This window comes from Alligator sinensis, unplaced genomic scaffold (assembly GCF_000455745.1).
Source record: "Alligator sinensis unplaced genomic scaffold, ASM45574v1 scaffold156_1, whole genome shotgun sequence".
Taxonomy (NCBI): Eukaryota; Metazoa; Chordata; order Crocodylia; family Alligatoridae; genus Alligator; species Alligator sinensis.
This window is the reverse complement of record NW_005841844.1, coordinates 5,213,018-5,225,139: the sequence shown is the minus strand read 5'-3', so window position 1 is coordinate 5,225,139 and position 12,122 is coordinate 5,213,018. Positions and strand designations below refer to the sequence as shown.

General features: G+C 44.6%; 1 protein-coding gene across 3 annotated transcripts in view; it reads left to right on the top strand.

Moving 5' to 3' along the window:
* Positions 1 to 12,122, top strand: part of RANBP17 (RAN binding protein 17) — a 284,936-nt gene that overhangs the window by 25,797 nt on the left and 247,017 nt on the right. For 2 of the 3 annotated variants that reach the window (XM_025206123.1, XM_025206128.1), the window contains 6 exons: positions 424 to 528; positions 4,708 to 4,873; positions 5,667 to 5,740; positions 6,599 to 6,718; positions 7,770 to 7,916; positions 11,407 to 11,579. In XM_025206123.1, the coding sequence (XP_025061908.1) occupies positions 424 to 528; positions 4,708 to 4,873; positions 5,667 to 5,740; positions 6,599 to 6,718; positions 7,770 to 7,916; positions 11,407 to 11,579 (785 nt within the window). Of the gene's footprint in view, positions 1 to 423; positions 529 to 1,021; positions 1,126 to 4,707; positions 4,874 to 5,666; positions 5,741 to 6,598; positions 6,719 to 7,769; positions 7,917 to 11,406; positions 11,580 to 12,122 lie in introns of those variants that run through there. The other variant, XM_014520979.2, reaches the window with a different exon arrangement.

Below are 12,122 nucleotides of genomic sequence, written 5' to 3'. Positions count from 1 at the left end.
AGGGAAAAAAAACCAAAACCCAAAACCTTGCTTTACCAGAAGCAGTAGTGTGTTACTTTGTGGTGGCTCCAGTGTCTGTATAGATTGGGCACTTTAACAGGACTTTTTGGCACTTTTATCTAAAGCTGATTCAATCAGCTATTAGATTAAATCATCATAAAAGCCTCACTAAAGTGCCCAATCTATACAGACGTTGGGAAAGCTGGGTCCAACGGCACACTGCCTCTTTTGGGCATGTGCTGGGCCTAGCATGGGTACACGCCAAGTTTAAAGTAAAACACCTTTTTTTTTCCCCTCCCCACATCTGCAAGTAGCCCACATGTAGTAATTTATTAGGCAGAAGTGCCTCTAAACTAATTCTAGAGGAAGAAAGACTTGTTTATTCTTGTACCCTTTTTTCACTGCACCCCCCCCCCCCCTTAGGTGGATTATTCGAGACCTTCAGCAAAGCATCGTAAAATAGCTACCTCATTTCGTGACACTTCTTTAAAAGACATTTTGATGCTGGCATGCTCTCTTCTAAAGGAGGTAAGGCAGTTCATAATATAATATTAAAATTAATATAATTTTAAATTGCCCTAGGATTGGGGCTGTTATATTTTTTGCGTACTTTGAACTCCTGGTGAGTATTGCTTTGAGTAGATGAGGTCAGTCTACACGTGGATAGGTTTTTGGTTACATTGCACTTGAACAAACATGAGTGTCTTGTAATACTGATAGATATTTTTTTTTTTTTTGGAGTTTTTGAGCCAGTCCAGTTCTCTATCAGTTTCTCCCATTGCACTCTTCCTCCTCAAGTAGAGACTAAGTGTCTTGAGCTTTCTGCCTTGTTTTCTAATTTTTGTCCCTAGTTTAATTTTACTTCAGCCTAGTTTGGTCTAGATTTTCCACTTAAGCGTTATAAAAAATGGGTATTAAACCAGAGGCGGCTAAGAGGGAAGACAAGAATGTCCACATCTTATGTTGCGGTAGTGCAACCCAATCTGACCAGAGGTCTCTATCTCTTTTGCTAGCCCCCTCAGTCTCTGTGTGGTGCTCTGATGTAATTCAGACTGCAGCCTCTCCTCAGCCTTGGCAGCAAGTGGTGAGGAGCAGCCTTCAGTAATCTAAATGTCTCAGGACCAGGTAGGCTGAAGTGACGCCAAAACTGGAACATGATCTTTTGAATTTTATCTTCCTTGCTGACCAAGGCCTTCATAGTGCTTAGAGAGCCCCTTTATGTTATAAAGAGGTCATAGTTCCTTTTCTACAGTAAGTGCTTTTCTACAGGAAAGATGTAGTAACACATCTTTGTAAGATGTTATGAAGATGTATTACCACCTCTGCCTCTCTCGTTTTCTTGACCTCAAGCAGCTGCTTGAGGGTAGGCTTTTTTTTTTTTTTAAACGTTGCTCATTTCTAACTCCATCATTTAATAGGATCCTCTGTTTATTTTAGCATATTTAAAAATCAAACCTTTTATTTAGATTTTGAAATTTGACCTAGGACACTATTTTGATATCAAATCTTTTAAAGTCTTGGCCATAGTCATCAAGAAGGGGATGATGGCAGCAGTGACTAGCTAATTCTGACACTTGAATTGTAATTATGGGCTCTACTTATACAGGCAACCCCCGCTTAGTGCTCTTAATTGGTTCCAGAAAAACCAAGCGCTAAGCGAAACCCATTTGCCCATAAGAATAAATGTAAATATAGGTAATTGGTTACTGCCACCTCTCCCCACCAGCCCGCTGGCTGCTCTAGTTCCATGTGCCAGCCCAGGCCTGTATTCCTTCTGCTCTGCCCTGGGCCCCCGCCAGACCTGGCCCTGGGCACCAATGCAGGCTCTGTGCTAATGCCCGTGCCCCCCCACTCACCACTTCTCACCGCCACTGCCTCTCCCCACCCAGCTGCCTGCCAGCCATTTCGGCCCCACCTGCCAGCCTGGGCACCGGCACTCCTGCTGCCCTGCTCTGGGCATGGGCCCCTGCTGGCCCCGGCTGTGGGCCCTGCACTCCTTCTGCCCTGCTCTGGGCATGGGCCCCTGCCGGCCCCAGGCCCCGCGCTCCTTCTGCCCCATCCTGGGTGCTGGCCCCCGTTGGCCCTGGGCACTGGTACAGGCGCCACACTCCTCGCCATCAGCTGGTGAGCTCAGGTGGTGGGGCATCCCACAGGAGCGGGGTGGATGTTTGCAGTTGGCCGGGAGCAGAGGGGTTTGCAGCTTCTCTAGGAAATGCCTGACCGGCTGTAAACCCCACCCCGCTCCTGGATGGCTGCAAAACCGCCCCCGCCCCTCATGCCCCCACCAGTCTGTATTCAGACTGCTCCACTGCCCCACCAGTCTGTATTCACCAGCCGTGCCTGGCTTCTCCCCACCCCCACCCCGCCACGCTCACACTCACTCCCCACTCGCTGCCACTCACCGCACTTGCTGCCACAGCCCCCGCTGCTTCTCCCTGCCTTCCTGCCAAAACTCACTGATTCCACTGAGCACTTTAGTGAAACTGTCTGAGCGCTCAGTGAAATCAGATATCAATTTTAAATGAGTGCTATAGTGAAATAGTGCTAATCGAAACTGCATTAAGCAGGGGTTGCCTGTACCATACATGTTAAATCAGTGATGAAAATAAGCATTAATGGGAAAGATCATGAAAAATTTGACTCATTGAAAGCAATTTGGTCCTTTTTTTTTAATGCTAAACCTATTGTAGGTGAAAACAATATAATATTAGAATTTTGTAACACGTGCTATACTAAATTCCCAAATGCTGACTACTTCAATGGCATTCATATGCAATTGAAGCTACCCATTAAATGTAACAGTTTACTTAGGTTTTTATATAAAAACTTGTAGAACAACAGGTGTCATTTGGTAGTGATTTTTTTTTTAGTCAAATAAATGTTGGTTCTAGAACTGGGTTCTGTAAGGCTCATCCATGCTAAATATTCAACAATTACAACTTGGTTAACAATTTTGCTGATAGCACAACAGTACATTCCAGTTTTCTCTCTCGGATGGAATTTTTTTTATCATCGGATCAGATGAGACTCTGAATATAAACAGAGACCAGGTGTGCTGAATAAAATGATGTATTTTCAGAGCTTACTTTCTGGTCAAAGCAACACTTTAAGGGAAAGAAATATATCTTCCCCACCCTCCAAGAACAGTTGCATTAAAAAAATAAATACATCTAAACTTTCAACTTGTGGCTTTTATATTACGTTCATAATCCTCATCAGTTATTTGACTTGTGGTTATCATAGCTGTTTTGGAAGTATATAATCTAAGTTGCTGCTATAGTTAAGATGAGCTTGTGTAAAAATGTTAGTTTACCCAAAATATATGCCCCTGGTAGGGCTCCAAGTCCTATTGACTTCACTAATGAAATTAGATTTTACTCTTGCTGTGCAGAATTAACAAGGCAGTTGAACAGCGATGAATTATTGCATTTTGCTGTTGTGTCAGTAAACTGTTAGCTAAATTCAGATTGCAGATGTTTTACACAACTGTTAGTAACAAAAAGGAAAATATCATTTTCAGACACCACCAGCAGAATTTCTGGAAGTGTCAGAGAAAACATCTTAGCTATAAAGGGAATACAATTGCTCTTGGGTAACAGAGAAAATAAATAGTGACTCTCATAGTTTTCTACTTGCAACCACATTTTAAAGATCAGTTTTGTATCAGTGGGTGCCTGATTTATAATGAATACTTTAGGCCAGTGCTTCCCAACGTTTTCGTCAGCATGGCCACTCACTCCGAACCCGCAGCACCCCCACTCCCCAGGTGCCCCTCACTTCCCACCCACAGCCCTCCATACCTGCTGGTGTCCCTCACAACCCGCAGCCCCCTGCCCCAACCGAGCCTCAGCTGCCACCTGTGGGAGGCATCTGATGCTGCAGCCAGAGTGGGGCACAGAGCCCAGCTTCCCCTGCCTCTCCCGCTGTGGGCGGCACGGCCATAGCGGAGCCTGTGTGGGTGAAGCGTGTGCAGGCTGCCCACTGCATTCTCGGAGCTGTCTACCCTGCTGCCCTCCCCCGGGGCCTCTGGGGTCCAGCAGGCAGGACCCGGTGTGGGAGGGGGAGAAGCTCGGTGCCGCTGCTGGGAACCTCATGACAGTTACGCTGCCATGGTGAGGTGCCCCCAGAGATGGCAGCAGCAGCATGGAGTTGTGTTTCTCACTGCTGCTGTGCAGGCAGAGGGTGCTTTGCCATGGTGGTGCAGCTAGCATAGAGCTCATGGCAGCGGCACTGAGTCCCATTGCCTTGCTCTGCTGTGGAGGCCCTGGGGAGGAGGGGGCAGCAGGGCGGGGAGCCCTGAGCCTGCAGCGGGCAGCCTGCATCTGGTCCCACCACGTGAACAAATCTGGGGGGCGTGTGCCTCCCCATGCCTCCCTTCCTAGGAATGTGCAACCCTGTTTTTTTAATCGTTGCGACCCCAAGGTTGGGAACCATTGCTTTAGGCCAAGGGGTCATTTTACTAGCATGTTAGTTAGAGGAAAGAGCTATATCTTGGAAGAATAAAAGTAATATGGAAGTGATTTTTTTCTTTACTGTTAAATGACAGGTTTTTTAACTTGTATTTTGAAATTGAAATATTTTCTAAATATAAATGGACTGTGAGTTTCAATGGTTGAAGACCAGACACTTTCTTTTTTGAATTTTTTTTTCATATACTGCTGTATATAAACAGCCTAATGAAATATGCTTTTTTTTTTTTTAATGTAGCTATTGGCGAAACCTTTAAATCTTCAGGACCAACAGCAACAAAGTTTAGCAATGCATCTTTTGAAACTTGTCCTTAACTGTCTTAACTTTGACTTCATTGGGAATTCTGCAGATGAGTCTGCAGATGATCTATGCACTGTACAGATTCCAGCAAACTGGAGAACAAGTAAGGAAGGACCTTAACTGTTAATAACCAAAAAAGCTTTCTGAGTATGTAATTTGTTTTAGCATGGTGCTTACAAATACAAACTTAGTCCTTTTTCCCTAAGTGGGAAAATGTGGTTTTGTTTGCTCACATTTTTTAAAGGTGTCTGCTACAATCATTTGTGTTGGATTTGTATCAAATATTTCACTTGGGAGACTGATGTAACTAGGAGCTCAGAGGGGGAGAAGTGCCTCTTGGACCCTTGATATTTAGGTTGTGTAGCTCTTGGTATGGTATAATGCCTATTAAACAGAACTATTCAGTAAATATTACATAATTGGTGGAACACATGCTTAAGGATTTTCCCTGAACTTTTCCCATCATGTAAGAACTTGGTCCATAAAAAGCATAATACTTGAGTTGATTTGCCATGACTAGACAATGAATGAGCTCTTAAACAACCACTTGATGGTATCCTTATGTAGTTTCCAGAATAATTTTGTTTGATCATTAATTAAAGATCTGACTTAGCTAGGTAACTGGCTTTTGCTAATTATGGTAGTTATGTTTTAACACAAATAATAGGAATAATAAGGAATGGTGTAACATATTCATTTTATTACAGTTACATTCTTAGGTAGCCATCATGTATCAAGTGCTACATGATTTGTTATGTAGTAAAATTTTCTTTAAGGTACAAAGTAAATTTAATTCTGTTAAAAAAAAAAAAATTAAAAGTTCTGCATTAACAGTACTCATTATTCAGGTATTTAATTACCAGTGATTAAGTTATCTCTCTCTCTTTCTTCCCCAGTCTTCCTGGAGCCAGAGACCTTGGACCTGTTTTTTGATTTGTACCATTCCCTTCCCCCAATGCTCTCTCAGCTAGTAAGTGAAGTTTAGTGATTTACACGGCAGTAATTACTTAGCAACAGTTCTCTTCTGTCTGCATGTATTAGAGACCTATACCAGGCTTTCCTTATTTGTGACTCTCCAATGATGTTTTTGCCATTAGCAAAGTTTAAGCAGTTATGTTCAAACAGAAATATGAAGTTATTTTTGAACATTAGTACATATTTATATAAATATATTTGACATGCATTGGAACTGAAACTCTAGGTTGAAAGAACATGATTATCTTTTCAGTACTTGAATTCTAAAACTTTAAGTATAGCAGAGTTGGAGTTGTCTGTGTAATTCTAATTCAGTCCCCTTTGTAATTTAGCTAAGGAGGTCTCTACAGAGCATGCATGAATTGATATTTTTCAACAGCAAGTAAGAATCTGCCCAAATCTGTCTAAGGTTTTTCAGGAACACCACAGGACTTTTGCCTGATACAGTTGCCACCCATTGCCAAATTCTTTGCTCTAAATCACTGAATTCCCAGAATTTTTTTTGACTTTTCAATAAACAAAATGTTAACGCTGCTAAATAACATTTTCCTGAGTGTTCTTGTTGGAACTACAAAACTTTGAATCTGGGGCAGATGACTAGGATGGAAAAAAACAACCCAAACAATTAGTCTGGCTCAGTTTTATAAGCCACTGTACAAATGTGTTAAAATGGGGAATGCACAGCAATGTTAATACCAAGTGCTGCTTTCTGGTTTGCCTGTAAATGTAAACTGTAGAAGTATGTAGTTCAAGTAAATGAAGTAGGAGGGGTTCTTTTAGAAGAAGGCCAGGTGATAAGCTTGGCAACAGAGTCAGTTTTTAATTGATGTATTTTATACTTATTTCTCTTTAGGCACTTTCCTGTTTAGTTCAATTTGCTTCTACAAGGAGATCTTTATTTAGCAATCCAGAACGTGCCAAGTATCTTGGTAACCTGATCAAAGGAGTGAAAAGAATACTTGAAAATCCTCAGGTACTTTTTTTCTAATCTTTCCAAGCAGTAAAATTTTTGCCACAAGCCACATTGCCTCACTAAATCTCTTGTGACCACCTTCAAGGCTAAGTACAGACATTCTGGAGCGTTATGGGGAGGTTAAATCAGATCAAAATGGCTGCCTGGTATCGGGTAAGTCAGGATGCAAGCGCTAAGAGGAGAGTTGAGGGGCAAGCAGGCTGGAGGAGATTGGAGGTCCGCTGAGGGCTGGAGGGGAGGCACAACTTATGGGTGGGGCTGGCACGACCCACAGGCAAGGCTGGTATGACCTGTGGGTGGGATGGGGTCTCCCGCCCACCGAACCTATATGCCCCATCCCTCCTCCCACCGTGACTTATTTGCTCAACTCCAGCAGTGGCAAACACAGAGAAAAGCAGCTGGACCCCTGGGGTGGATTGTGGAATGGAAGTTGAGAGGGCTGGCTGGTCAGTGGGGCCAGGGGGCAGCAAAGGGCTGGGGGGAAGGGGTGAAAAATAGCCCAGTCCAGGGGTGGGGAGGAGGGTGAAAAGAGCAGCTACGGGGCTGGGACCAGTGGTTGGGTTTTCCCAGCCCTGGGGCTGTGCAGGGAGAGTGTATAGAAGTTCCATGCACCATTTTGATCTCAATCTAATCAGTTTGATATTACATAGATCCAGGTTTATCTTAAACAGGGTTCTGCAATTTTTAGACTGGTTTGTGTACATGGAACTTCTGTATAGTTACAGATTTAAATTGATTGCTGGTCACTGATACAGGGTCTGTAAATGTAAGGTTGGTACTGGGATGAACTAAGTTTAAATCAGGTGGCCATTTTGAACCCAATTGAACCTCCCCAAATGTCTGTACTTAGCCCAAGTCTTCCTTTAGACTTCTCTCATACTACCCAGCCATTTGGTTTAATTGGTAATTATTTTAAATTCGTGTTAAAAAAGCCAACACTCTGTTTAAAACTCCATGTTTAAAATTCCTCTTTAAAACTCCTTGTTGACAAAGATGCTCAGCTATTAGGTTGGTATGGTAATTTTTGAAAACTTGTGTTTGTTAAATTTAGGGTTTATCTGATCCAAGTAATTACCATGAATTCTGTCGGTTTTTGGCTCGACTAAAGACAAACTACCAACTGGGAGAACTAGTAATGGTGAAAGAATATCCAGAAGTTATCCGACTGATAGCCAATTTCACTATTACTAGCCTACAGGTAAGAACATGCAATTAGGGTCTTGGTCTTAAAATTTTCTTAAGAAAGATTCATAGATTGTAAGGCCGGAAGGGACCTTGGAAGATCATCAGGTCCAGCCCCCTACACCAAACAGAAAAGATAACTGGGGGTCAGGTGACCCCAGCAAGCTAACTGTCTAGTCTCCTCTTGAAAATTTCCAGGGTGGGCGATTGCACCACCTCTGGAGGGAGCTTTTTCCACAGTCTGGACACCGTGACTGTGAAAAAGGTTTTCCTGATGTTGAGCCTGAATCGGTCTTCCAGGAGTTTGTGGCCTAGTTTTCCCCTCAGGTGCCCTGGTGAACAGTTGCTCACTGAGCCCTTGATGTACTCCCCTAGTGTAGCTGTAAGCTGCTACCAGGTCCCCTCTCAGCCTTCTTTTCTTTAGGCTAAAGAGTCCTGGATCTCTCAACCTTTCCTTGTATGGCTTTCCATGTAAGACTGATCATATGGGGGGCCCTTCTTTGATCAAGCTTGTCCACGTCCTTGTTAAAGTGTGGTGTCCAGAACTGGACGCAGTACTCCAGCGGTTTCACCAGTGCTGAGCAGAGCGGAAGAATCACCTCCTTAGTTTTGCTGGAGATGCATCAATTGATGAATGCCAGAGTATTATTTGTCCTACTGGCTACAGCATCACACTGCTGGCTCCTATTCATACTGTGGTTTATTATTACCCCCAGGTCCATTTCATTCAGGGTGCTAGTCAGATTAGTGCCGCCAAGCCTGTAGGTGTGTTGGGGGTTGTTTGTCCTGAGGTGGAGCACTTTACAGTTCTCGATGCTGAATTTAATCAGGTTCTGATCTGCCCAACTTGCTAGGCTGTCTAGGTCCACCCGTTTCTGTATTTTCAAGCATGACCACCATAACTTGGTGTCATCTGCAAACTTGGCCAGTGAGCTCTTCACTCTGTGACGGGGCAAGCTTGGGGCCGAGTCTCGAGTCAGCCCACCCACCTGTCACTATAGGGCAGTCTGCCCAGTCTCTCCTGCCATGACTTTGCTGTTCCCATAAGTGGTGTAAATGCGGGAGATGACCCATTACATGCCCCGATGCCAGGGGGCACTATCCACTGCTCCGAACCTCCCCTACACAGTGACCCATGCCTTGCAGATGACATCCAGGATGACACCATGCTCCTGGCTTAAAGCCGGGTCAACTTGGTCCTTCAGGCCTCTCTCAGACTCATATTCACACTGCCTTCCTCTCACTAGGGCCTCTTGCACTCCGCCCTGTCTCACAGAGTCTCTCTCGCATCGACAACTTGTTCTGCCCTGCTCCCTCTTGGAGCAGTTCCCGTAGGCCTTGGGGCTTTATCCGGATCACACCTTGGGTGCTGACATGCAGTCTGTCGGGCCTCTCCCACGACCCTTACCTGGTTAGTGGCCAGCCAATTCACCAAACGGAGGGCTAACTCTGCCCTAGCTCTTCACTGGGCTCCTCATATCCAACAACTTGTTCTCCAGTGGGTTGGCCCATGTGCTGGCCTTCAGGCTGTCCCATAGCCCTACTCAATGCACCCTCTTGGGCTGCTCTTCAGGCTGACCCTCAACCCTACTCAGCCCTCATCAGGGCCCTCACTACTGCCCCCTCTCTGGGGCCTCCGGGGTCTCATTCCCTTGTGGGGGCTAACGTGGCAGCAGCCGTGCCTGACCCCACCGGGGATTTTACACCCCCTGGGCTCAGGTGGCCGGAGCTCTGCCTGACCCCCTTTTACCCAGAGTGTTGTGAGGGCTAGGGGTTATTGAGGTGCCCCAATCCACCTTTTACCAGGGAGGTGAGTGGTCCTGGTATTTAAGTGGGGCTGCCCTGCTACTGGCTGTTGCTCCAGGCCACCCTGTCCCGGCAGGGTGCAGCTTTAAGTCGTGCCCAGGACCAGGATCCTCCAAGCCATCCCCCTAGCTCCTGACCTTACCTCCAGGTGTTTCATATAGCTGTTCAGCCAAGCAATGTCTCTGTCTGGCCACCAGCAGCAAACTGCTTTGTTTATATGACTGGCCTGTGTTTTAAAAGGGCCGCTGCAATCAGACATCTGCTGGCTGCCTGACTCAGCCCTTAAAGTGGTAGGCACTACAAGTGCACTGCCACAACCCCCATGTCCAAATCGTTAATAAAGATGCTGAAAAGTACTGGACCAAGCACCGACTTCTGCGGGATGCTGCTGCCCACTTCTCACCAGGATAACAGATCCATTCACTGCGACACTCTGGGTCCTATCCTGCACCCAGTTTCTCACCCACCTGACTGTCTCGGAGTTAAGCCCACAATCCTCCAATTTTCTCACGGGGACATTGTGGAATACTAGATCAAAGGCCTTTTGGAAGTCAAGGTATACAATGTCAACCTGCTCTCTCATGTCCAGGTGGCAACTTACCTGGTCATAGAAGGAGATGAGGTTGGTAAGGCAAGACCTGCCCGTGACGAAGCCATGCTGGCTGTCATTCAGAATCTTACCTTCTGCAAGCTTATCACAGATAGACTCCTTGATGAACTTTTCTAGGATTTTCCTTAGGATGGAAGTTGGGCTGATTGGCCTATAGTTACCCGGGTCCTCCCTCCTGCCTTTCTTGTGGATGGGCACAACACTGGCCCTCTTCCAGTCCTCAGGGACTTCTCCAGAATTCCACAAGTTGTGGAAGAGTTTCACCAGGGGTTCCACAATGACTTCGGCCAGCTCCTTCAGCATTCTCGGATGAAGATCATCTGGTCCCGCTGACTTTTATATGTCTCATTTTATTAATTGGTTATACACCAATTCTACGGCAATAGTAGGAAGGCAATTATTCCTACTCTGCTCATCCTGTACTTTACCTGGCGTTGTTTTCCCCTTGGTCCTGTGAAAGACCAAGGCGAAGTAGTCTTTCAGGAGTTTGACTTTCTCCTGGGTGTTGGTAACCAGCTCTCCTGAGTTGTTGAGCAGTGGCCCCACACTCCCATTTGTTTTCCTCCTGTTCCCTATGTACTTAAAGAAGGGCTTCTTCTTGTATTTGATTCCTGGTTGCTGCTTTAGCCTTTCTTATCTGTTCCCTGCAAATGTGGGCTGTTGTGGAATAATCCTTCTTGGAGCCCTCCACGAACTTACATTGTTTATAAGACTCTCTCTTTTTTCTTAAGAGGACCGTGGTTCCCCTGATCAGCCAAGAAGGCTTCCCAGCCCTTCTGTTACCGTTTCTCCACGTGGGAAAGATGATGCTCCTCTTCTTGATTTATTTAAGTGAAGTGTGTTTTTTCCTGGAAATGCACTTTTTCAGGTTTTCTGCTAATATAATTTTAACTAGTAAACTACTTAGGCGTCAACTCCTGGCTTTCTATGAGACTAAGATATAGCGTTTAGCATAATGAAGGCCTGAGTCTGATTGGGACATTCTGAGCACTTACACACTACAAATAATTGTAGTACGAAGAAGACTTATTTGTTTGTAGAAGTTCATACTAGAGTATGCTCTAACTGAAATTTATATTTTGCTTTGTAGCATTGGGAGTTTGCTCCAAACAGCGTTCATTATTTGCTAACCCTGTGGCAGAGAATGGTAGCATCGGTTCCTTTTGTGAAATCAACAGAACCCCACCTCTTGGATACATATGCACCTGAGATAACAAAAGCATATATTACTTCCAGACTGGAATCTGTTCCTGTAGTTGTAAGGTAGACTTTCTTCATTGTATATAATGCTGTGATTATACAGTAACTAGAACATTATACTATTGGTTTAAAAAAAATCCGCTTACATTTTCATGATGTTGTCTTCATTGTCTTTATTGCTTAATGGTGTGAAACCCCAGCATTCTTTCCTGCCTGTGGCAGGGGGTCGGACTTGATGATTTGCTCAGGTCCCTTCCTACCCTACTAACTATGAAACTATGAGACCAGAATGTGATTCAAGGTATTTAAAAGTAAACTAAACAGAAATGAAACTCGAGCTTCACTTGCTTTTTTTTCTCCTTCATCCTTTTAATTTTGTAGTGAGTTCAATATTTGTTACCCTATAGCTAAAATATTTTCAAGATGGATCCTCTCTTTATATTGTTGAAGGAATCCCACCTATAAAAAGGATGGGATAGCAGGATTAATTTACTGGTTTGAAACACAATTGGAAAAAACGTATATTTTTTTTTTTTTTACTTATCAAAGCTACTCTCAGTAAGTACTCAGTCCATATTTATTGATATTTAGGGTCCAACCCCCCCC